We start from the raw sequence: 26969 nt of genomic DNA, 5'->3' as shown, positions 1-26969 counted from the left end.
TTTCCAAAACGCATATGCAGATCTGGAATCTGAATAGTTGAGACCTAAATACAGTGTTATGCAATGATTATATTATAATCATATTAAATACAAGACTTTCTACTGACAACTCGTATACATGAGAGCGGGCATATTAAATGGAGATGACAACTTTTAATGTGTACACTGTACCAGTATATCCATTGTTTAGTCTAAATGCGGTGCCTGATTAATTCATTAACATAATGAAATAGAATTAAGTAAATGCTACTCTACAGTACAATCTTCAATTAGGAATGTAATGAGGTCATGGTGGTGCAGACAACGAGGGTAATATTTCTGTCTGTCGATGGAATGCACAAAGCTACTGCAAAAATATTAATATATAAAGACATGTATTAGATTGCCCTTTAAATAATCACATCTTATCCAATCCTAGAAATAAACAACAATGAAAAACAAAATTGTTCAAAATCCTCTCTAAGTTTTATATAACCAGTGAAATGAGCTGAATATTTAAATGTCTCGTAAGGATATCAGAAATTGATTTTTGTTCTGTGGAGACCAAGACTTCCCTGGTGACTTCAAATTGTGTTTGTTATCTGTCATTTATAGAACCATAAAAACATGTACCCTGTCAAGACATCAGAGCCAATAAATCACTCAGTTCAATACATTTATGCTTCCTTTTCTTCTTCCTCTTTCTCTTCAACAATACATGTAAAAAAAAAAATCCCTACAACAATTATAAGTCACAATTTCAAAAAAAATAAATCCCGCAAACAATTCTTTAAAGGCATTTGATCGATGTCAATACGAGGACTTCATAAAAGGTCACATGATTACAGACTTCATTTTGTCACACTTCTGTTCCGTTACAATATAAGTTAGAGCAATAGAGACCATCAATAACACACAAATTACACATCCATATTCAGGACCATTTGGTATAACACACTTAATCACTTAAAAGCTCTGAATTAATGTAAAAATTTACAATGTAAAAAAAAAATCAACAAATTAGGTTCATTGGAGCCATATTGAGCAAAAATAACAAAAATCGTTTATATCAAAGAGTTATACAAATTATGAACAAAAAATATATATATTATATTTGGAATGCTAAGCTGATAAGAATGTTGCCAGTATATAAAATAACATGCTCTCTAGACATATGAAAAAGCTTTGGAATGTGCTATGATAAAGCCGTTCTCATTTATACTATGTTCAAATGCTAAGTTAATTTTGACGTGTAAACTAGCAATGACATCGGTAGAGACCTGCTCTAGATTTCCAGTCACCATGGAAATGCTTCTTTTAAATAATCAGATTATTTATTATAATTAATTAACAGGAATGTGGGCATTCTTTGGTGAGATTAGAATGATTTTTTCTATCTTTGGTTTTGAATCACATTTGTGTGTGTTCTTTTTATACACATTCAAAACAAACAGAAATCCGTTAATTACCCAATACATCACATCTGTGACAGGGTTACCCTAAAGATTTTTGTTAATTTCCCCACATTCTGGGTATTTGTGGTCCTGTATTCACAAAGTCCTGCAATCAATATGACTACACACTATTCAGACCTCCCCAAAAAAGCAAACAGACCAAAATAATGGGATGTCATAAAGCACTAGATGATTTCAATGAAGAGTTTGTCATAGGTACGTAATACAATTCTGACTGATGTTGCATCAGCATTCAATTGTCACATAGCTAGCACAATGATGCACTGGAGACAATAGCACAATCTGTGCACATGCATGCAAATTCATTTTGAGGAACACTAGTTTATACTTTATATTGATTCAGGTCCCTCTTTCAAACAGAAGAGGCTGAATATAAAGTAGACAAAAAAGTTAATAATCCCAACCATGTAATGAATCAGGATTGTGAATCCCAAATTAGGTTACTCATGGAATGATTGTGATGATCAGAACAACATGTCTGATGTTTCAGTCCCAGTGAAGTGTATAGAGTTTTCATCCTCTGCAGGTAAAAGGTCAAGGTCATCTGGATTGACCTCTGTTTCCTGAGTGGTGGCTAGACTTGGCTCCGGCTCTGCCATGGACATCCCAAACTGAAACTCCTCTAACTGGATCTTGGACTTGTAGTTACTGAGCTCTCCTGTTACAGAAAGAAAATATTCAGGTCAACAACAATACCTCAGATATTTAAGATTACAGTATGTTTGATACATGTACCTGCACATATCTTGTTACAACTAGTGAAGTTGACATAATTCTATAGATGACATTGAGGAAACGAAGTGCAGTTTGTTTCATATGTTCCTAATTGTTTCCTTCAATACAAGACATTAATTAAAATCAACAAGGAAGGGGAGTTAGCTTTAATGACGCACCTTCAGGATTTATGCTTGTCAATGAGTCAAAATCTCTTGTATCACTTTCCCTTTCATTAACTTCTAATCCTTGCCCAACTAGAGGGCCCATTGTCGGAGAGCTTGGTACAGCTTGTCTGGTACCAGCAATAGTAATATTATCAAACTCACAGTAACAAGTCTGGCTTTAATCTGATTACAAACGGCAGGTGCAATAATCTATAATCTCTGTGGGGCACGAAAATTCCTTACGTGTCCAGAATAGGAAAAGACTTGAAAGGATTATGCACGTTTTGATAAAATGAAAAAAAAAATTGAAAAGGTCCTAAATATTGTGGGGAAATTACAGATACACATCCTTCCTCTACAAAATTTAGACTCTATTTTGATTGAATAAAAACTACTTGATAACAGTGATTTTGTATTCAATTTTAGTCTGTTCTTGCATGGATAATAATCTCTTGGGTAGATCCAGTAGATTTAAATTGATGCAGACTTCATGTGGTGGGAACTCGATTTAATGAACTAGTGGAGTGCAACAGAAACCACTGGTTGTATAAACTTATGTAAACTTTAAAGTTTCTTTCTGTTTGAACAGCAGTAAAATTTCCCTTTCTCTACCCGGCTAACAGCTTATGAACACTCACATTACGTAACTTTATCAAGTGTATAGCAACTAAAAAAGGTGACTTTTTCTTTAGTTAAAAAGGAGGGACAAAGATGTCCGAATTTAACATTGAGCATTTTGTTTAACCAATTGTACCATACTGCTATATCAGAAGACCACCAAACAACAGCACAAAGGAAGAATATATTAGCCGGATATAAGGCAGTATTGTTTAATTGTGACCTGAGCAGTGATGTAATCCCCTGCTTTAGTACACCTACATACAAAAACACAAGATGAATCATCAACTGACTGTCAGCAACAGCCTAATTACGACCTCCGATTAAAAGTTCACTTCTAAAAAGGTGGTTTTAAGTCTAATTGCCCTTGAGGGATTTCTTTTTACAGTACGCAAAGTCAAAACAAGCTTAGACTGTTAGTACGCATTTGTATAGGATTTAAACAAATTTGTGACTTAGTTCACATTACACCTAGACAAGGGCCAGTCCTGATCTAAGTATATTTCCTTTGTCTTGATTTAGGGTGAATAAATCAAGGTCAGACTCGTAGAGAATGGATGTAGTGTTTAAAGAGAGGTCAATGTTTGTAATCAATATGACACAAACACTCTCAGTCAGAGATTGCGCATCAGATGAAAACACAGTTCCTTTGGGGGTTTTTTATCGTACAAGATTACAACAATTGAGTTCACATAAATGGCTTTTTGTGTGACCTGATCTTATAAATTAATACATCATCTCCACAAAGTTGCTATCGAAACTTAATTATTTCCTGTATTGGATTGTGGTTACGTCTTTTTAATCAGTACACCATTTTGTCTCTTGGTGTCTCGTATGTGCATTTTCACTTATATTTTTTAGTCAATATCTTTTTAAAAAAAACCAAATATATAACTCAATGTTTGAACAAAATTTGAGAATGCGACATAAGGGTGCAAAAATATATCAATGTATTAGTAGCCAGTACATGTATTGTTCTATTGGTAAACAACAACCCAGTGTTCGTGTTAAAGAAATATCTTTGATTTGCTTTAATCTTCGTTAAGTTAAAAAGTATTAAAGACCAGAGGAATGAGATATGTGAAAAATTTGTTCGAATATTACTTTTTTCCGATAAAAATCAAAACATATAATGGAAGAAAAAGTCATAGTTGAAAATAGTATAAGAACTTGATACATCATGATAATTGATATGTATTTTCCTTATATAATAACGTGTCGTGATACTCTTTCCCCTTATGATACACATCCTTACTGACGACTGACGTACCTGCTCCAATGGCAGTGTTGGATTTCATGGCTACTGTGTCTCTTGGGGTTTCCACAACATCGTCGCTGGATTCGGAGTTTTCCAGATCTAGACTGATGGACGTCTGCTCGATGTCCGCCTGCTCTTTCTCCACTACGTCTTTTTCGTGAGGATTTTCCTCCAGATACTGCGCCAGTGCCGAGGTCTCCGACTGATATTCATGAGTGGATACTGCTTTGTCATCAAACTGGATGCGAAGCTGAAAAAGTATCACCATAATGTAATGTCATTTCAAAACAATTCTCGATATTCTCATGTCTGCTCACGGTTAACCTCAATATTCTCACATTTGCTCAAGGAAGATTCTTGACATTCTCATTAGTCCGCATACAGCCTCAAATATTTTAATGGCTGCTCTTGCCGCAGATCTCTATATCTATTTTATATGCTCATTATTTACCTCAATTATATATGTCTATTTATGATAAACCTATTTTGTCATGACTGTTCATAATGAACCTCAACATACTTGTGTCTGCTCTTGGTAAGTCTCAATATTCTCATTTATGTATGTATAAAAAACTTTACAATAAATTAACCGGTAAATGTCGTTTACGCAAAATATCCCCAAGAGTCAAGTTAGTAAGGTGGAGACATTCTTATGTCTATTTATATTTCCCTACATGTATGAGAAGTAACCTAATGTAGATCGCTTTTAAAAAGAAATTCTCAAGTGTATTCTCAAACCACAATTTCTTGTTTTTCCAAAACTAAACCACAAGCTACATGTTGACTAATGACACAAAAACATATTTCCCATTTCTTCATATTTGTGAAGCTGAAGGTTCCAGCATATGAACTACATTTTACCAATTTTTCTCTTCACGAAAGCTTATGGTAAACTCAATACATGTACCAACAAAAATTCTCTTCTGTCTGTAAACCATAAACCACATTAATATCAAGTTTGCTCATCAAGCAGTTGAGCACCAAGGCACCAACTATCTGCTCATCATGCAGTTGAGCAACAACTATCTCTATGTAGATTTGAATCAAGTACAAAACTGATCCTTTTGTATATGTTTTATACAATGAAATATGTTGAATTCAATTGAATCAATGACCAACAAGTACCTGTGAAGACTTGGGTTTGCAGTTTGAGGATGACATTCAGACAAACAAACACACAAAATCCTCCAAAAAACTCTATCAATCGTACATCAGTGCTTCTTCTTTCACAAATGATGAGGAAATCTCCCAGCATTTCATCTGATTATAGTGAAATACCACACAGCACTGTTTTCCTCTTCCTGACTATAGTTATTAACTATCTAGCAAAAAATTCAAATGTACCACTCTGCAGTACTCTAGTTTAATACAGATACAATGCTTTATATATGTGTACAAGTTAACATGTTTGATTGTGATTTCCTTAATTAAGTATGGCATGTGACCCCTTGACTCAAAGTCCAGACACTATACATATACTTAATGGCCAGAGAGGAAAAATTGCAAACTCTTTAGGTTTTTTTTTTTTTTTTTTTTACGAAATATGTGCAAAGATGATACACGTAGCTATTTTTTGGAGACTCTATCTAAGAAAGTTGTTTCTTTTCTGTGCTTTATTCTTGGTCAATAGACCATGGCTGTGATCCATTTACTATGAGAGGGACACACTACTCCACCGACTAATATTCCGTCTCTATAGTTTATGCTGTTTCATTCTATCAGCTGGATCATCATTGTGGCCGCAAATTACTTATGTTATTTATAACTTGTAACTGGATTACATTTCCTCCATCCCTCTTTTATATGTAGAAAGAAATTATTATGAAACAAGAAGACAGTGACAAGAACCTCCTGTGTTTTCATTCTCCCACCGAGCTTGGTCCTTAATTTGGCTGGTCTATTATACTTTCTGATATTTCATTTCAAATGATTTCCAAAACAAAAAACTTGATAATCTGACAATGGCATCTCCATAACGTAGATTTTCAGGAACCAGAGTTTCAAAACAAAAAGAAGCAACAATTGCTGACAGCAGCATTTCCATAATGTAGATTTTTAGAAAGTATATTAATGAGAGGTGACTTTGATACATGCTCAGTTGTACATTGTTTCAAATTATTTCTGCACCTTTCTAGTTCAAAAATAACATGTTTATTACATTTTCAAAATCCCTACATTTAAAAAAAGCATACTCATAAACACCTATCAATGGGAATATGTGTAAAATACAGGTACATTGGTGTTTTACTTTTTGGATTCTTAACATTGATGCACTGTAGAAAAAGATTCCAGGAAGAGGCTTAGACCAGTGTCAGTATGTGGTGACATCCATCTTTTGTTCCTGTCGCTGTGGTAACCATGTGGTTGCCGTGCATCAATATATATTCATAGACTGTCAGTGCTTCTCTTCACATCGATTACTCAAACGTGTCTTTTTTTTTCACACACTTCCAGGTCAAAAATAGATTGCGAGGTGATTGGCTTTTTTAATTTTATCATTTGTGACAAGTCATCAACTTATAACCCATCAATGTTTTTTCAAATTTCTTCCTTGTTCTTTAACAATCGATTTTTCTTTCTTTATTTAACTGCATTAGACAGCATAACTTGCAACTGATAAGAGAAATGTAAACATACAGTTCCGGGAAAAAAGCACCCTGCAGCTCCATTTAAAAAACAGAAAAAGAAAAGATTTACAAGCTTTGGTTGCCATAAAAAACTTGATAAAACAGACTAAATCAATATATACCCCAAGTACAAGTATGTTATAAAGAAAGGGTGAACACTCAGTTCTTGGTAATAAATTAAAATGTATATTGATACCTATCAAAAGTCGAAATATTTACACCAATAATGAATTTTCATTTTAAAGAATATTCACCACTGTACAAAAATAGAATATTAATATGAAACATATTCCCAAAATAAAAACAAAATCAAGCTACCATCTGATCTAGAGAGCTGGGCAGTGTGAATGGCTTGGAGATTGAGACGTTACCCGAAATAATGACATCAATTATAATGGGCCACCTCCGACAGAGAAATTGCTTATTAACTCCTATTAACAATAGTGAGGAATTTTTAAAACACTTTGTTGATCTCGGGTAGCCTGCGGGTCATCACATTCGTTCTCCATTTTATTTCAACAAAATACAGATCGTTCTCACATTTATGTTTCCAATAAAAATCTGATATAGCCCCAATACAGCCCTCCAGTCTTTACGTTTTTGTAAATTTGTAATAAAGAACCAATTGATATCTTAGTCTAGGACCCATGTAGTCTACAATTTACAAGAGAAATAACTTGCAAGACAACATTACAGCAAAATATTCTACACAACAAACCTTCATTACTGGTCTTCAAAACAAAAACATTAAGCTATTGGTAATTCAAACACTTATTTTTCACAAAGAGATGGGATTCTGAAAGCAATGACTGATACCTTTCTGGTGGTCTTAGAGATCATCTTGACAGTGTCTTTGGATTCAAAATATTTAATTTTGGACAACACTCGACTTTTTTGTAGGAAGTTTCCTTCGATGAGATAGACTTTTCGTTTGCCGCCATTCCTCTGACTGTTTGACAAGAATCTCCCCGAGTCCCAAATCAGGGTACATCCCCGCCGGTAAGGATCCTCATACTCTAGGGACGACATCATGATAGCTGAGGGAAATGTCTTTGGCATGAAGATTTCAAAATCCTTTTTCCAATATTGAAATTTTCCTCACAACTGCTTGAAGCAAACAGTTCATTGTCTATTAGGTTTTTATTTTTACACACTGTTATTGTTTGCTTCCCAATAACTTTCGTCAGATTAATTAATTATGTTATTTAATTATTCCTTTTTGTAAATTAATTAAATCCAGGTAACTTGAAGCGTCACCAATTGTCAGTCATCACACAAAGAGCACTACAGAACAGAGTGATTGTCATCTGCCTGTGGCATTATCACACGTAGAAATGGAGTTGTTCGGCCCAGAGAGTTCACAGCAAAGGTTCTATCATTATCTTAACGTGTCTCCTGTTGTCACTGCAAGTGCTCGACGTAAATGGGGGGAAGGCCGCAAAACGAAAAATAAAGCAAAGAAAAGTAAACTTCCTGAGTCACTTTTCTGGAGCTGTTCACCGAGGAATTCTGGTCCGATAGGCGAATAAGACAAGTTTGCATATTATGTCAGCGCCTATCATCAGGATAGCTTTGTTTATGTTGAGTTACACAGTAGACCTCATCCAAATTGCTACCTTTACCCATCTCCAAGTAATAGCCCCAGATCCCATAACACCTTTTGTAATGATTGGGGACTAGCAACCAGACGATGCTACAGACATTTTAGTTTGAAAGTCAGGAGGTAGAAAAAATATGTATGTTAAAAAGGTGACTTTATATTGGGCTTAATCCCCAAAACAACCCTTATTTTCTTTTGAAAAAGGGGTAAGGATGGTTCTTCAAAGAGCAGTTAAAACTTTATTTTCTGAAAAGTAAATCTGAATACTTCAGTATCTAATAATAATGGCAATTAATTTGCAAAGTACAAGCTTTCAGGGTCTCCTATAATGCATGCAAAGTCATATTCCACAGCTAATCTGTCTCATCAGAGGCAAAACAAAACTAAATATAATATATAATTAAATATATATATGCTATACATGGACCATGATAATTAAGATTTGAGGAAATTTATATTAAATATTAAAAACAGGAAATAAATTAAATGAGGCAAATGGAGTAAGTATAAAATAGATTATTTACTTTAGATGACCATGTCTTTTAAATTAAGTGTGTTTAGATTCTAGAGGTCAGATACGTGTTTAATACATTTGATTTGATCTTTATTTCCTTTAGTCGATCACACCTTCAGACACCCTTTCACTATATTTATGATTCTAGCAGAGTTTTAGTGGTGATAATTTGCAAACTGTCATTTTTTCGCCGTGTTGTTCACATGATTTGCTAAATTAATCATCAAACTACCAAGCACATGTAGATGAACTAATTTTTTTTTTTAATTGTTAATATCCTGTGTAAGGGAATTCATTTGATGAGTATATATGATAAATTAATAATCCATCCTATAATATCAGAATTCCATTAAATATATATACAGGACAAAGGTTACTAAATGGAGTCTGGTTTTCTATAGCTAATGAACAGGATCAAGAGTCATCTGGTTTTTTCTTAAACCGTCAAATAAACAACATAAATATCCCCTAATCAAACAATGGGGCTGCGCTGTTGTTTTAAATGTTTTCCAAGTCTATCCTTTATGTAAACGAGATGAACGCCTCTAATGACTAATCAACTGATGTAAGTCGTGATCAGACGAGCATATCAATAGGTTCCAACTTATTTTTACCTGTAAACGGTTTAAAAGTCTTCAATAAAAAATTTATTCATATATACATACACATGAGAGATGTTAATTCTAAAAGAGGAGGCAACTAAAAGGTGTTCTTTTAAAAGACCTTTAAAAAATTATGCAAAGTTTTACATGTAAATTGAGATGGGATCAAGTGCAATAAAATATTAATGAATCAAACTATCTATAAACTCAAGCTCTCTTTTCTTATTTCTGTTATCTTCTAAATCACAAACAGAGAGGAAATCTGTTTTGATTTGATTGCACCAATACACCAAGAGGACATATTTGGTCTAGACAAAGGCAGGCTTTCCTCTAGTTCATCTCTCTGTGACAGTGTGCACCTCTGATGACAAGACAAGGTTTCTTCATTAATTATGGAACAGCTGATATGTTTTTTTCTTTGAAAGTACAACGATATTTTGGTCAGTGCGGTGCGAGACTAAGTGTTCAGTGGGCCTGTCACTAGCTTAGCCTGTGGCAATACGTCTTCATTAATGGAAGGTGATAGACTGTTAACATATATCTGCTATGTCTTAATCTACAAATATTGTCACACGAAATAACACCAGGGGTAAAGCCCGTCCTCTAGGCTTTCAAAAGCCATGTTTAGGTTTTCATTTTAACTCTTTTTAGCCCCATGAATAATTTGAAAGATTAAGAAACTTAAAAGTTTCTTGGTTTTTAAACTCTAAAGAAGCTAGTAAATAATTTTACAATTTAAAAGCATTACGGGGAAAGAATTTCAAGTGATCAGACCATGTTTCTTTTGTCAGCATTTCACAAGACATTGTACTTTTCTCTCCGACAAAACCATACAGAATTGTACACAAAGAGATGAGTCATGAAATTGATTCTCATTTTAGGGACACACTGCACAAGTCTTACATTATAATACAACATGATTTCAGTCCAACAATTAGAAAACATCTGTAACAATTTGCTTTTCATAATGAGATTGAAGTGTATTTTCTTGTTAAAACAATTTCTACAAAGCAGGGCAAATAAAATCTATATTTTTGAAAGATTTCATCAAGGCACTGACAAAGGCAATATGTCACTATGAGAGAAAGTGATGTTTGCAGGAAAACAGCCAAAACTTTGTTCAATCTGAGAAGCCAGCAATTAGAGAGGTTTGGCTGATGTTGGCAGGTACATAATCCCCTGGTGGTCACACGTTACAATGGTTGCCCAGGTGAAACATTGCGATGATCGGGAGCTGCTGTAAGGCGAGAGCACCATCAGCCTTGTACAGGTGAAACGCTTTTTATCTACACAAATATGTTGACCTTGGTGGTGAAAAAATACCCAGGGTGCATTTCTTCCATTTGTCAACATTCATAGGCGTGGGCACTATCAAAGCATTATCAAAACATTCACTTAAGATAAATTTCACATATATCCAGATTTCCATTTTTACAATGACACTAAATGCAGTCACTTTATGGACAATAAACTGAGGCTGGGATAAGTTGATAAATAGATAAGGCTTTACATATACCAGGTCTGTCTACCTTACATCGGTCATTATGAAGTGGAGTGACCTCAAACACCTTGATTTACTATCACACCAAATACTGCAAATATTACAGGAATTTAAGCTAGGGATAACCAGTACAATGGGGATATTTTCCAACCATTTAATTTTCTATGAATCCTTTCATCTTGAAATATTGTTTGAGGGTGTGTTTGTTATTCTTTATATCTAAAATATTTAAATACTGAAATTTGATGTGAATGCACATTTTTTCCCAGAGCTCTTATCACTGACAATACACACCATGTTGTACACGTATTGCTGTCTGTTATGTACAACACAAAAGCTCATCAAACAACAAATTCACATAGGTATGTCAGGTTCGGTCTTCCTTTTATACGTCCCCTTGTTATAACCTGGGCCTAACAAAAGACCTGATTGGCAAACCTTTTCCAAGGTCTGGTTATTAATTACCTTTCTGTAACACTTGTATAATGATATCACTTCATCATAAAATTAGCCTCCTAATAGATTTCATCATGTTTCTGTGTGTGCTTTATCTATGGAGGTTCTGGACACAGCTACAAAAAAGTGTGTACCCCTGTCATGAGGAATAATAAAGACATCACTGCCTGGACGTCTACAAGCCATTGACAATTAATTCCACAATACTGACCCGAGTATTAGTGGCCTGAATTTTTACAACAGATTATGAATGTTTGTGACATAAGCACAAGAGAAGGACATTCCAAATCCTAGCAATGAATATGCCGTTGAGATTTGAGTAAACCCATTCCATCCCCAAAGCATCTTCACACACAATGTGATCACACAGCATTTCCCTGCTGAAGCACTTTCCTTGCTGAAGCAATATCATTTAAAAGCGACACCCTAATGCAATCGTTCCATCATCTTTTGCTATAATGTTCTCTACAACATTGACTCAATTCTCCTAGTCTCTTGTGACCATCTAGAATGATTGCATTTTTTTCATATCCATATTTCATGTGATTCGTGACTACCAATGAAGAGTGACTGATATCAATGATCTAGATTTCTCTGATGTATGGAAACCATTAGAGATGGCACAAATATCTTCATACAGAGAAACAGCATTAACGATAAAAAATTAACCAAATCACATTGAAATAGACAAACAAAAAAATAATATAAAAAGAAAGTTAAGAAACAGCATAATCAATCACAAATTGACCAAACCAATTATAGATAAACAAACAAAATAGTACAAGTATGGAGTCTAATTTCTCCGAGTGGACTTTAATACAGACTCACAAATGGTCGAAAGCACCTGGCGAAGGGAACAGTGTGAACACTGACCAATGACATTACATCAAGTTATATAAATAGAGACTACTTGTTATTGTACTCTTAAAAACCAAAGAGACATCAAGGGCGTCTATACCTATTTCCTTTCATAGACATCACCACATCCGCTCATTGTACATACTCAGACTACCAGCTGGTGGCAGGTCGCTCTAATTATATGGGGTGGGGTTCAAAATACACCGCAAAGTGAGGCTAATGAAGACGTAATTTCTAATTCTAAATTTTTCATACTTGTTACATGATACCAAATGTCATTATAAATACGAATTTCAAAAACAAATTGTGTGCAAAACCAATGTATTAATAGTTGGCAGCATTGAAGTTTGTGCTGAACAAACACTCTCGATGGCTATAGAGAGTAGTTGTCCTATGTTATTATTTGATAACCTACTGCAGATAAAAACTATATCTCTAGCCCCAAAACTATTCACATGAGGTCATAGTTAACACGTTCCTGGTGCAGAGTTTGTTTATAGATTGTGTGTACATTCACTATCACCACAGGAGGTACATACTTCTGAAATGTCAATACACATCCAGCTCATTTGCAGTTATGACAACATGCATACTTTATGTCCAAATGAATATCTATGGTAACCATTATACAGGTTTAGTCCATAGTTACGCATTGACTTTTATGACCTGAATTATTTCTTGGTCTAGTACCTGGCTACAGGGTCAGAATCAATGCTGGTTAATTAATGAAGCACCTGATCTAATTATCAAGAAATACAGTAAATACATGTTTGTGTAAAGGATGCAAGTAAAACAAAAATATACACACGTAGAAATACTACATCTGGTGCATCTATCTCTACTTAATATCTAAGGAGTAATATACATGTATAAGGTCAAAATCCAATTTCTTGAATTTCTTATTAATTATAGGGTAATTCTAGTATCTTGACCTTCTGTAAATACACAGACAAGAACTTGTCTGTCGTATATATCTTGAATTCTATATGTGTATACATGTTTAAGGTTGTAAACTAACATCTTGACTTTCTATCTATAAATAAGGTTGAATCCAATATCCTAACTTCCCTAGTACTTATTAAGCTCTCTCTGAGGATGTCTGACAACAAACAAGGAAGTCTAGAATCCTCTTATATCTACAACATACCAATCTCTTATCTATACCATATAAGAGTTTTTCACACTGGAATGTGTTAAAAAATACTCTTACTTTAAAGATGAGTTCAAACGTGCTTAAACAGTTGTCTACACTTTCTCCTTTGCAATGATTGTGATAATATGAGTACAGGCAAAACCAAAAACTAATGTACATGTACTTCTTGCGTATAGATTTTCCTTTCAACTTGATCTCGTAACTGTAACAATCTCATTAAAAACATAAAGGAATGTGTAATTCCTAGAATACACTTACTGAGTGACCACTCCTGCTCTTTTTGAGTGGTTTTGTTTCCAGAAGAACCCCGGACCCCAGGAACACAATGTTGCAGGGCTTGATCTTGCTTGGGATGTAGCCCTCTTGGTAGGGGTGGTTCTGCTGGTCTGTAACCAAGTCTGTGAGGTCCAGCGGTGGAATGCCGTTCTGGACTTTGGGCACAATGCTACTGGAGTCAAACAAAGCAGCGGGCTTGTCTCGCTTCTTTCGAATGAGATCTTCAATGTTTCTGACTGGCACATTAGTATTTGAGTTTTGGGTTTCACTGGGACTATCAGAGTTTTGTGTATTTGGCACAGAAGGACTATCTGAGACTTTGAACAAGGAGTTGCTATTTCGTAACTGACTTGGTTTAACGAGATTTGGTTGAACATCGTCATCACTTGATACATCATTATCTTCTTTGCTATCAGGAACATTCTTGGTTTTCTTATTGAGTCTGTTTGCTATAACAGAGGGTAACCCTCTGGTGGGTTTATTATCATTACTTGAAGACACTTCAATAGGAGTAAAATTGTTCACTTTCCCTGATGAAACCACACTTTCTGTTTTCTCCACTTTACTTGATTTAGATGAGAATTGATCTTGCGCCAACCAAGGAACCGGAGAAGGTTCTGAGGTGGTTATAACCTTGCTGGGCTGAGCCCGGGGGGTGCGAGGTGTCGGCTCAGGAGTAGGGGTAGGGATACTCGCAGGTTCTGGCTTCTTTGTTACCACACTAGTGGTGCCAATAGATGAAGTTTCCGATTTTTTTACTACATCAATGGCCGCAATGTCTGGCTTGTTCTCCACAGAAGATGCAGAAGTAGAACTTGGTGGTTTAGGGGCTCTTTTTTTCTTTGCTGAACTTGAACTTAAGGAGTTAGATGAAGAAATCTGGGAGGAGTCAAAGATTTGTTTTCTGCCTGATAATGCCTCTTCAGATGCTTTAGCTTTTGGAGAAGTTACCTTCTTTTTATCATTGATTGAGTTAATAATATTCTCCTTAGAATCCTGTTTTGGGCTTGGTGCTATAAGAGAAGAATCAAATATTTCTTTACGTGCTGGAAAGTATTCATCCTTCTTTTCATCCTTATTAACTGCAGTCGTTTCATTCAGAATGTTTTTGTCATTTACAGGTTTGAGTTTCATTAACATTTTCTCCTCTGTTTTTGCATCACCCTCATTACCAATTCCAGACGGGTCCGATTTGGTCCTCTGCTGGTGACTTTTAACGCCTACCTCTCTTTTAACTGGTTTGATGCTAAAGTCTGAATCAAAGATAGATTTCTTTTCAGCATAAGTTTTCTTCCTGGTAACAGGCGAGTCCAGGGATCGGGGAGTTTCTTGAGCCCTCTCTTTCACTGTACTAGGTCTGACTACTTCTTTAGTCGTCTCTGCTGGTACGTCTTTTGGCTTCTCTTCCTTGACATCTGGAGATTTGTTTATTGGCGATGAGAGAGGAGAGCTCCCAGCTGCCTCTTTGCGATTTACTCTGAGTTTACTTGGTCTTGCACTCGTTACCTTCGGAGCATCAGGCAGAAGTTTCCTGGACACTGAAGAATTGTTCTTTTCAAACATAGATCGAAAGGATGACACAGTATTTGGCTTTGGAAGATCATCATCATTTTTTTTGTCTTTTAAAGCCTTGATGGTTTGGCCATTCATTTTTGTCGGCGTTTCTTCTTCTTTACTCTTGTCCTTGATTGGGGCAGGTTTAGAGTGTTCAATAATAATTATGTCATTTCTACCAATTTTGTTGATGTCTGGTGCTTCATGCTCAGAATAGGAGGATTTGTGATGTTTGAGTTCTACTTCAGAATCACTTCTTTTCCTCTCAGGCGCTAGCTTTGGAGGTCTTGGAGGTTTTGGCAAAGCAGGCTTCTTTCTAACATAATTTGAATTCTGTTCAACTGTTTTAGACCTTGCCGAACCAAATGGTTTTGTCCTCTCCTCAAAAGTAATTTTTTCAGAAGACTGGAGTAAATTTTCAACACTTGCAAACCTTCTTGGTGGAAATCTGTTACTACTTTCCTCTCTTTGATTCAAGGTTGTGAATTTCTGTTTAAGTTTGTTCACAAATCCCGAATTTACACCATATTCAGCACCACTTTCTGAGTCCCTGTCTTCTTGTAATGACGTTTTCCTTTTTTGTTGATCATCTAAAATTCTTCCATGAGGATGAGTTACCCCACAGTTTAAGAAGAAAGGGTTACTTTGTACATGTTTTAAGTGACTTGTGATTACATTTCCTGAGTGGCCATCAGCCGGAGATGAGTTTTGTAATGTATCTTTACCCATTTTATTTATATCCTGATAACCCTCACAATTATTTCCGTTTAACCTGTCAGATGAGCTTCTTATGGCAAGATCCTTCCTGTTGTCCGATTGTAGTGTGCCCGGAGAGCCGTCCTTATCGTCCGAGAGAGAACGAGTGAATGAGAAACCGTCTCTACTCGTGGGTGGAATGTCAGAATTGATTTGATTACTGTCAGTTTCCTCTCGATCTAAGTAAAACTTGGTAGGAATTGGATTCGGCTTCCATTGACCGACTGAAGCCATCTCACAAACACGTGTCAGGAAAACATAACATCAACAGAGTATGTACCATTGGTTGTGTTGTTGTGTGGATTCCTCTTTTCCGGATACACCTCTGTTCTCCGCAAATATCAGACCGGTGACGTCACAGTAAAGCAAGTGCGAGCCAACCGACAGCGAATATTTTTTTATTCAGATAAATAAAATTACTTTAAAAAACTTAGTGTTTGCGAATGTTTTCTTTATTTACAAAACCAATGTAATTTGCAGTTTTAAGAATTTTAAAAAATATTATGATAAGAAATTTTATTGAAATCGAAAGCGAAAACTACACAGCACACAAACCAACATGGTTGCTAACCCGACATTTTTACGCTACTTAAAGTTATCAAATATAGATACAGTTTTGAAGTATGCTTAAAATATATTTTGCAATTTTATCAAAAACTTATGTTTCAAGAGAGGATAATTTTCTAATATTTTGTACGTTAAAATTTTGTCCAATGAGAGTCCAGTCTAGTCTTCAGCGGAAGTGATTCTTTGGGCGGAAGTTAATAGCGTTTCCAAGAGCAACGTCAAGTGGAAGAAGACGCCAAATGTGTATTACCAAGGCCTGCATTAATTAAACTAGTAGTGAATACACAATTACGCCGAACGGAAGGCGGCTTATATAGCAAGTTTGAACATTGAACATCTTTAACATGTTGGGAAATAAGGCTGCCACCACGATTGGACCCGAATCATGGAGAAATTCAACACTCAAAGGAATTAAACTATCACAAACAATAGTTCAGAAGAGTGATAAAAGTTGTGATGTTGGAAGATCACTGGATCCCCTTCCTCACCTAAGAGACACAGTTGCACAGCTAAGTAATGACGAGATTCACAGATACACAAGAGAAGTCAGGGTTATTGTAGCTAAACTTCGTGAAAGTTTACTAGACACAAACGAAGAAATAAAAGCTCTCAACAGAGGAAAGGAGGCTTTGGAGAAGGCTCTGGAACACACAAGAAAAGATATTGCTCTGAATAAAGACAGCCAAGAAATAAGAGTCTCCAGACCGTCCAGAGAAAGGGTAAGGTTGCACAGAGTGTGTTATATAGCTAGGATGCTGTTTTGTCACAAGGTGTGAATATCTGGAGATTTCTTTACGTGGTAATAAGAATAAATTGTAATACCTCTATAAACTCTGTTAAGAAGTAATTTGGGTCCACAGTAGTTTGTTTTTAAATAGGAGAGAAAGATCCACCTTTCTTCTATTATAAACTGTGTCAGTCTTTTATTCCCTACCTAGGTAGTTAACAGTGGGTCATAACGACACAATTATTTAAAAGTTTATAATTCAATTTGAAGTAAACTACTAAAATCTATTAGCTATTATGGCGACCCAAAGCATTTCGATCATGCATAGAATTTTTGATAATAGTGTGCTGGCATTTTGAACACCAAACCTCTTCCAAAACCCCCTTTTCTTGCTAATTTTGATACATCATTCATTACATCATGTTTTAAAATCTTAATTTTTGTAGTACCTTTCTGCATTGCAATGACTCTTGTTAAGTCAATAAATCTCCAGTTTTGTCATTATGACAACATAAATAAATAGGTAAATGACTTAACAATGTTGTTCCTTATCCACAGTCAATAACATACCATAAAATTTACAACAAGATGTTTGCACAAAACTTCAAAGAAACAACATGTTCTAGACTTTATCACACTATAAACTGTATGCCTGAAAGTATTTGCATAAGGCAAATTTTTGCAATTTTGCAATAATTAAAGTTTTAAAATATTTATGACCCCTTAAAACAGTTTTGAAAAGAAGTACATGTACCATTATGACAATATCAATGTCAGAATTATACTGTCTAGTACAAAAATTGTTTCCATTCAACTCTTATACAGAAATTACAAAAAGCTAATTTTTCAATAGATCATGCATCAGTCTTAATTAAGTACTTTCCATAACCCATTTTTAATTGTACGCAAATGTCTCATAAATAAAAAAAAATTATCTTAATTCTAATTAATCTGACATAACGATTTATGAAAATTATGAATTGCAAATAAATACATGCAACTAAATTTACATCGAAATACATGTATTCATGTTAAAGCTTAAATCTTTCAAGGTCTAAGGATAAAATTTAACATATCATAAAATATGTGTGATACTGCCACAGACTCCAGAAATCTATGTTTAAAAATGATTCATTTATTGATTAATTTTTATATCCTTTCCAAATCAAATCCTCCTCCTTCCCTAGCAATGCTACCTGTCAGAGTTTAAGTCTTCAGTCCACTCTTGACTCTTCATATAAACAGTACATGTAATTCATATTGTTATTACTGAACCAAGTACTATAATGTATCTACCTGCATGCATGTTGCCAAATTAAAATCTGGTTTGAAATTAGGACAGAAGGTATTTTTAGTATTGGACAAAAGAGAGAGGGAATAGGGGAGGGGGTTGATGGTTTGATGGATCCATATAAACTATTAATCCATTATTTTTCAGCTGTTTCCTCATTGATTTAAAATGTTCCTTATATATCCTTTTCAAAAGTCATCTATTATCCATATTTTTAGAAATTAATATTGGACAAACAACTTTATTGATTAAACATTTCAACAAAGTAGCATTATTCAAAATAAAACAGAAATGTTCTATTGATTTTTTTTAGCAATGTCAAGATAAAAGTTCATTGTTGTTGTTTAAAGCAATATGAGCTGTATTTTTTAGAATTTTATTTTGCTATAAAAACCTGCTAGTATGCTAAGTCTGCATGTACATGTAACTTAAACTTCTATGATAAATAAGGTTGGAAAAAATCATTTAATTGAGGAAAAATATCTCTTCTAAGGAACATATAGCATATCAATTTTTGTACAGGGCGACAATAATTCAATTTTGCTCCAATTAAGGCTCTTAAAAATAACGGCCCTTTTCTAAAAAATTTGGCGAAAAACATTTTTAAAACCATAATATTTTTGTAGAAAATAACATTTTCGTGAAAAAAATTTCATCATGAAAATTGCAGCTCATATTGCTTTAAAATCCTAGTCAGAAATCAATTATTATATTAGAATTTACTCTAGCTAACATTTTAGCAGAAGTTAAGGCTAGGTACACATATAAATAGTAAGGGCCTAATACCTATACTCATGAACACCTTCAAAATTTATTTAAAAGCTCACTATACTATTTTTTATTTCTTTTCTTTATTTAATTTTTTGTTTAAATTTTTTTTATGTATCCCGATAAAGATCTGAGCATCTGACAGTGGTATAGCTTCAAATTTCAATGGACTATATTGAGTTTTGATCGATCAACTTTGAATAAAAATCAATCTAGTCCAGGGAGATATATGTACATTTGTGTTTGTGTAAATATCAGAAATCTTCAAACAGATTAGATTCCTTTTGTTGTGGCTATTAACACTGTTCAACAGCAAAATCTGTTGTCAAACACTCCAGACAACACGATCCTGAGAATTTAAATCTTTGTGTTTGTTAAAAGAACATCTAGATCAAGCCTCCTAGTAACTAATTAAAACTCTTAACAAGATAAACGTGTGTTTTAATGGAGATTATTGATATAGATAATTTAATGCTTAAATTAAATGAATCTTATTTATCTTTAATTAAAAATACTATCATAGAAACTCACAAATTAAAAAAAAGTACTCTAAAATTTCAACAAATGTTGCAGATATTTATGTTGGTTTTTTTTAAAGTAAAAACTGATCTAGATACCATACAATGAAAATACATGTATTCACATAAGCAATTAAAATATCACATTATGATTTGACATAAGCCTTTCCAGAGGTCAGAAACGGGTCAGAAAGAATGTATTCATTTCTTCAAAAACTCAACAGTTACTGTTTCCATGTGTGAAATTGATATGGACGTATGCCAAGAACCTCTGAAACAAAGTTCATTCAAAAAATTTTTAAACGAGCTACAATGGGGGTAAAAAGGTTTGAAGTATAAATAAATATACAGGTTTTATTTATTCAAGAAGTGCAGTAAATTTAGAAGGAAAGTCGAAACCACCATAATCAGCTTTCATAATGTAAATATTTGTACAAAAGAAATGTTCAAAAAATGAATTGTTGGAGTGAGGGAATGAGCCAATATATGCTCTTGCTCTTATTATAATGATATCATTTTATAATAAAACATAATATTTACTGAATACATGTATTGAAAAATATAACTACCTGACACCTTTTGGTTAAATGTAGACTAATCAAAGACTTTGGCATCTTAAATATTAAAAATAAGAGTTAAAAAAAACTTATTATTATTTTAATGTACTCAACCTTTATTTTTAATGCAGATTATTTCAGATAAAAAAAAATTCTGTTCATTTCAGTTATAGAAACAATAATATTAACAGTGGTTGGTTGATGTATGCCTTTGTAAAAAAAGGACTTTTTCTATTGAGAAATACCAGTAAATGAAATATATGTAGAACTCCAGAGTGCTGTGGGACTCTAAAGTCTGATTGTCACGCCAAAGTCCGATGGTCTGCGACAAACTACGATGGTTGGACCATACTGCATTTGACATGCCTAAGGCAAAGGTTGTCTGCTGCAAAGACCTTCCCAAACTGTCACTGTTAAATTTTACCACTCATCTTTATCTCAATTATCCATGTTTGGCTGTTGATTTTGAAGATGGCAATGATTTTAGCAATGACGTCACAATGATGTGATGTAACATACATATTCAGACAGCATCATGCAGACTTTGGTGTGGCTGGCAATCAGACTTTAGCGCAGACCATCACACTTTAGAGTCTTACATTTATAATAGGCTGGAATATCATGTTTAAAATATCTCTCTGGCCTTACGATGCATGTAAATCTATAGAGAATTTAGATGATTAAGATGCAATCACCTAGCTTGATGTTAAAATTTGTCAAATTAATGCTATATACATGTTCTAGGATGGTCAGTGCTATGAAAATAATTTCTATCACAGCCTTCATAAAAGTTTGTTCATGCATATATTGTGATATAAATATATATGGAAGTCTTAACACACAACAAGTAAAAAGTACAGTGTATATTTGCAAATTCTTTGGTAATTGCATCTATAGAGAATTTACTCTTTACCTTTGAAGCAGTGTATTGATTTAGCTATAAAGGGGTAGAGACAAAACTCTGTGTTTGCTTTTACTATTGATCCAGGGTAATGTGGCATTAAACATTTATTTAGCTTATATGGTAGAAGGTCGTGACTCAATTATTCACGAAATTTCAGTATATGTTTTCGTGTGTTTATAGCTTTACATACTGGTTGCCCGTGCCTGGTTAATCAATAGCCAAGTTCATAAAAACAGTTGTAAACCAAGAGTATATAAGTAACCATAATATGCTCAACAATTCTAGAAGCTTGCATTTTGCTGCCAAGTCTTCATAAATTGTGTGTTGTATACAATGTTTTAAAAACAGAGCCATGCCTCAGTAATCACACAAACAATTGATAAGCTCCAACGAATGAGGCCTGAGTGACATCCAACAAACAGTAATTGTATATAGGTTTATTCAATTTACTTATTGGTAATAAATACTCTACAATTTTTACATTAAAGTTTTTAAGAAACTGGTAAATAAATAATCAAGCATGTAGGCTTGGCTTTTCAAGTTGGGATACTGACACAATTGTTCAGATAAGCTCCATTGAACCAAAGAGAGATAAGAAATTCAAATAATTGAACACTGGAAGTATTTCATCATCACACTCTCCTTTGAAAGATACTCTAATGATAGTCTTCATCAAATCATACATAGGTTTTATCTTTATCTTATATATCTGAATAATGACTAAACAATTTTCAGCTTTTGTAGATTTCAAAGTGAAATTTGCTAGAATGATTCAGTTACACTAACATAGCTTTGTTTCCTTCCATTGAGGTGTGTCATTATATTATCTCTGACAAGGTGAATCTCTTGTTTTACAGGAGCATGATGGTGCTGACGACTTGCTGAACGCTGAGCGGGCCCATCTGTTGAACTGTAAGAAAGCCCTGGAAGCCCAGCTGCGCTCCGTCCAACAACAGCTGCAGGTCAGTCCTCGCCAGTCCTCATAGTACTGCATCCCCAAACAACAAAATCAGAGGAAAAAAAACATTCAGCATTCTTTAATTTGTTTATCAACATTTTATTTAACAAGAGATATTAATAAGAGACAAATTTTAAGGCAAAGTCTCCATAAGGAAAGAAAGATAATTTATAGATATAAGCATTATTTAAATAATTTGACTATATATAATAAAAAAAATGCGTAGTGGTTTTTTTCACACATATGCATGTATCCTTCAAAAATTTTGAAACAAAAGACAAAGTTAAACAAAAATGTATTTAATATAAAAAGCAATTCCAGTACCAATTTACATCCAATCAACATTTGATTTTAAATGCAAAGAATGATGTTTTTGTTATAGGTCCTAGATGCAGCCAGACGTCGGCTCTTTAACGTTCTGAATGAGCGATCCCGAGTGATGGACCTCTTGAACCACGCCCTCTCAGCTGCTAACGCCGGCAGTCAGAGCGCCCCCATTGGGGTGGGGCGAAGCCGTACCTCAATGGATGGTCGGCTGTCTAGGTTACAAGACATGTCAGGTAAACTAGGATTCATGTCCCTAGGTAAATAAAATCTTTGATAAAGTCGTTAGATGTTGGATGATGTGAATCTGTGTACACTGGCATTTCTTCGATGTATTGAAGGAAAATTATCGTAAAACAAATTTGGGGTAAAAAAAGTCCTATTAGTACATAAATTGTTTGTTTTTTGATTGGGTTATATGATTTTTATCCCAATATTTTATACTTTTTGGGGTGGGGGTGTCTAAGAATTGCCTTTTCTCTCAGTGGGCAGTTGATCTGCCTTGGCTTTGTCTGGAATTCTTCCTTCACATCAGTTCATTAGATCAAATATAAAATGTTCCATCCACATGATTGTAACCATTCTCTAACATTGTATACACTCTAATCTATTTTGATATTAACCACTAACCTTGACAGAATTTTCTGCAGTCTTTATTGCTCTACACTAATTTCTTGATTGTCGTGATGCACAATCAACTAACTGTTAATGCCTGGTTCATCTCAGCGTACTCTAACCAATGTTTCTTCAGTCATATGCATGTTTTCAACTGAAATATAAAATACTTTTGATAATTAATGATGTATTTAAAATAACTTTTTAAATATATATATATATAAACCCTCTATAGATTTAACAATAAGAACTTCGCTCTCTTCAGTAATTCTATTCTAATAATGAAATTAATATTTAACTTATAGACATATATAGTAGCATGATATATTCACCTTTTTGGACTCTTCTTACTTAATATAAAAAGAAACCTTTTAACCTTAACATTTTTTAATCTAAAAACTTGCTATCTCCTTAGGAGAACAAGTCATATATTGTTGACCTTGCATTGATACAGGTCAGCCCGACCCCCTGGGTCCATACACCCCTGAAGCTGACCAAGCTTTGGTGGATGCTGAGGAGGCAAGAGCCAGATCTGCATACCTGAGGCGAGAGTTGAAGGATGCCATAGATAGAACGGAGAAACTCCAGAAAGCTGCTCACAAATCTGTCAATGACGGAATCACACAGAAAGTGGCCGAAACCATCACCCTCAAGGTCAGAGATGGATATTTAAAAAAATAAACATATACATACCTTAGACCATCACTGAACTGAATCAGTAAAACTCATAGATGTAGAATAGTCATTCAAAATTATGATGGCAAATGGCAATAATGTGTTGATAGTGAACTATCTCCAATAAAGCTTCATAAAGAAAGAAATCTTGTATAAAAAAAGAAAGTAAATTATCTGCATATCCATAATCTGTAATATTGTAAATATTTTCTGTGTATATCAGATTTATCATGACATTATTTCGTATTCTAGCAACACCTTGGGGTTGGCTTGGGAGAGAATCGTCATGGTATCCACCGTGCACAGAGATGGTACGATGCCACCGACAAAGCTAGAGGATACACAATGGTAAATACTGGTAGTTTCATTCAAACTAATATTTTAAAGCAGTCAACATTATAAATTCTTCTTTAATATGGAGGGAGAAAAATACCCATATGGATTTCTTTTAAATGCAAAAATTAGCATATTTTTTACACTTTTTTTATCTGATATAGGGTCCAGTTGCTTATTCTGATATTGCAACACGTGAGCGTTTGGATCGTCCAATGGTCAAAGTGTTCCAGAGACACCCAGGAACTCAGCTGCCAGAGGCCCAGGAAATTATCAGGGTAGGGGTTGTAAAATTTTGAGAGAAAAAATTATTCAAAGATGATGTCCCTTAGAGAATGATTTAAACTGAACAGATTCTGATAAGGTATACAATCTATGAGAATTCCATACCATATGCATCATCAACACAAATACCTATGGTAAATACTGTGGAATCATTAAAATTTGCAATGGCTCAATTTTTGTGGATTTCATGGGCATTCTTGGACAGAAATTTCATTAACAAATTATGAAACATTGAAGTAAATCTAGGAAATAACATGCTTATGCACAAAACAGCCAATGAAAAAAAAAATGGACCTCACAAATTTAAATGGTTTGCATTAGTTTAAAAGTTAATGAACAATTTTTGCAAACCAATGAAATCTTTTGACCTTTTCTAACCTCGTTTTGGCAGAGTGGAGATGGTCTGCTTCAGTCACTGTCTGCTACCAGCCGTAACATCGGGCTCCTCAAGTTGTCTCAGCTCCGCCTCAGGAATGACATCAAAGGAAAAGGCCTCGCCTCTTCTGTCGACAGCAGTATTATTCGGCTCCGTCGTAGAAAGTCTGACCACAGATGGACTCTGGGAGAAGCATTCTAACAATTGGACTTTGTGTGATCATGAATCTTTTGAAGAACTTTGGCATCTTAATGTTTTTTCAGCAATCTTCATGCAAATTACTTTTTATTTCAGTATTTACACTGAAATTGATTTTGATCATGTGCACCTTTGACTTTAAAAAAAATTATTGATATTGTCTGCCTAGCTTATGTGATCTAAAAAAGCAAGCACAAGTTGTGAAAATGCCAGTGCTTTTGTTGTTTTAAACATGTTTGTTAATGTTAATTTAAGTAAATTTGTATTTATACATAGTGATCATGTTTGCTTGTAGCAAAAAGCCAATTAGAAATCAGTATTATATGTAACACTTGTGAAGCTGCTTTATTTTGGCATGTGTATCCCAGGTAGATTTTCATAGAATATATCTGCCGTAGATCTTCTCATGTTTTGAGACTTTGTTGAGAAGAAACAACAGCATCCTCAATTGTTCAATGCTGAGCATTTAGTGGGTTCTCTCCCTCTCTACTTTTTTTTTAATAAATGTTTTTCTTTTACCTTGGTGATAAATTTTCAATTATAATTTAGGATATGTCTTTTAACGAAGTATTTTGATACAGTATTATATTTATGCAATTTTTGCTCAATCTCGGTACTGAGTACCAGAGAGCTAAAGGCTACATCAGGTCTGTGAGGCCAATCTCTGCTGAAGAACTTTATATTGTTTTGTTCTGTCTAAACTGTGATACTTACTCTTGTTTATATATAAATATATTTACATTTTGTTAATGATTTTATTGTTCCATTATGTTCCAGTAATGATCAAATTGTAAATTTTTTACATGAATTGATATGTTAATGGTTGAATGGTTATATCTATTAATCTTTTTATTTTTACAGAATTAACTTGTACAAAGGCTCGAAATTAGCAAGACTTGCCACTGTGTTTCTCTAACCATCATTTTTTGCTGATGACAAATGTCTACTATCATTGTTAATAAAAAATGTTTTCGTCATTTTTAAATCAAAATATGGAAATAAGTTTCTGATAATTGGAGGTTGAACACTTCATGTACGTATCTCACTGCACAGTATTGTTGATGTTTACAGGAGTGCTATAAAAAATTAAAAAAAAAAAAAAACCCACCAAAATCACAGCTTTGTAGTTCTTTATCTATGAAAAGGGAAATCAGAAAGTGGCCAAGGTTGTGGGAGGCAGTGACCTACATGTTGCAGAGATGACCTTTAGAACGCCAGTGTGTAGTTTCATAAATAACAAACAAGTGCATTTGCATTTCATTATTTATTCTTAGACTTCAATATATTATCTTAAATGAGTGAAGGTAATTTACACATATAAAGGTATCACAATTTTTTTCTACATTTAATTTTCCTAGAATGTTTTTAAATAACGCCCACGTAATATTATTGATAAAGCAATAACTGTTAGTTCATATCAATCAGTGGATTATTGTCTATGTATTGGTTATTTACATGTAGGGGAACAATAAATTACTAACACAGAACCAGACCCTGATAATATGAGATAAATTATCCTACCAGGAATCTGCTCTCGTAGATGACCTGGTGACCTAATCAATTTGCACAATCCATAATTGATGGTAGATAATTTTAAAATCAAATTAAATTACAGCACTTAAGTATAAGCACTCAATATAAATAGCACTTGCTCTAATTTTTAGATGGAAAGCTATACAACTGTTCAGCCAAACTCTTGGTACACATACATAAAAACAAATACAATTTCATAAATCCATGAACAAAATTGTTTGCAGAGATATGT

General features: G+C 34.1%; 2 protein-coding genes across 3 annotated transcripts; one reads left to right on the top strand and one right to left on the bottom strand.

Moving 5' to 3' along the window:
* Positions 1-1275: 1275 nt before the first annotated feature.
* On the bottom strand, positions 1276-16483 carry LOC105339648 (nucleolar and coiled-body phosphoprotein 1). The gene is made up of 3 exons (XM_066077366.1): positions 13781-16483; positions 4224-4461; positions 1276-2112 (listed from the first exon to the last, which is right to left on the bottom strand). The coding sequence occupies exons 1-3, from the start codon at positions 16340-16342 to the stop codon at positions 1919-1921; spliced, it is 2994 nt and encodes a 997-aa protein (XP_065933438.1). The 5' UTR covers positions 16343-16483; the 3' UTR covers positions 1276-1918.
* Positions 16484-16882: 399 nt separating this feature from the next.
* On the top strand, positions 16883-25490 carry LOC105339647 (tektin-like protein 1). 2 transcript variants are annotated; one of them, XM_011445284.4, is made up of 7 exons: positions 16883-17394; positions 22298-22402; positions 22781-22958; positions 23792-23991; positions 24265-24360; positions 24510-24623; positions 25022-25490. In XM_011445284.4, the coding sequence occupies exons 1-7, from the start codon at positions 17020-17022 to the stop codon at positions 25205-25207; spliced, it is 1254 nt and encodes a 417-aa protein (XP_011443586.3). In that variant the 5' UTR covers positions 16883-17019; the 3' UTR covers positions 25208-25490. The 2 variants fall into 2 exon arrangements, with proteins under 2 accessions (XP_011443586.3, XP_011443585.3); XM_011445283.4 differs by having other exon boundaries at positions 22781-22982.
* Positions 25491-26969: the final 1479 nt, after the last annotated feature.

The sequence above is a fragment of the Magallana gigas genome, chromosome 2, assembly GCF_963853765.1.
Source record: "Magallana gigas chromosome 2, xbMagGiga1.1, whole genome shotgun sequence".
Taxonomy (NCBI): domain Eukaryota; kingdom Metazoa; phylum Mollusca; class Bivalvia; order Ostreida; family Ostreidae; genus Magallana; species Magallana gigas.
This window is presented reverse-complemented; position numbering and strand designations above follow the sequence as displayed.

Coding starts and splice junctions, on each gene's coding strand:
- LOC105339648 (XM_066077366.1), bottom strand. CDS start 16,342: ATGGCTTCAGTCGGTCAATGGAAGCCGAATCCAATTCCTACCAAGTTT. Junction 4,462..13,780: donor AGAGCAGGAGTGGTCACTCA/GTAAGTGTATTC, acceptor ATACTTTTTCAG/CTTCGCATCCAGTTTGATGA. Junction 2,113..4,223: donor CAACACTGCCATTGGAGCAG/GTACGTCAGTCG, acceptor TTTCTGTAACAG/GAGAGCTCAGTAACTACAAG.
- LOC105339647 (XM_011445283.4), top strand. CDS start 17,020: ATGTTGGGAAATAAGGCTGCCACCACGATTGGACCCGAATCATGGAGA. Junction 22,403..22,780: donor CCGTCCAACAACAGCTGCAG/GTCAGTCCTCGC, acceptor TTTTTGTTATAG/GTCCTAGATGCAGCCAGACG. Junction 22,983..23,791: donor ACTAGGATTCATGTCCCTAG/GTAAATAAAATC, acceptor GCATTGATACAG/GTCAGCCCGACCCCCTGGGT.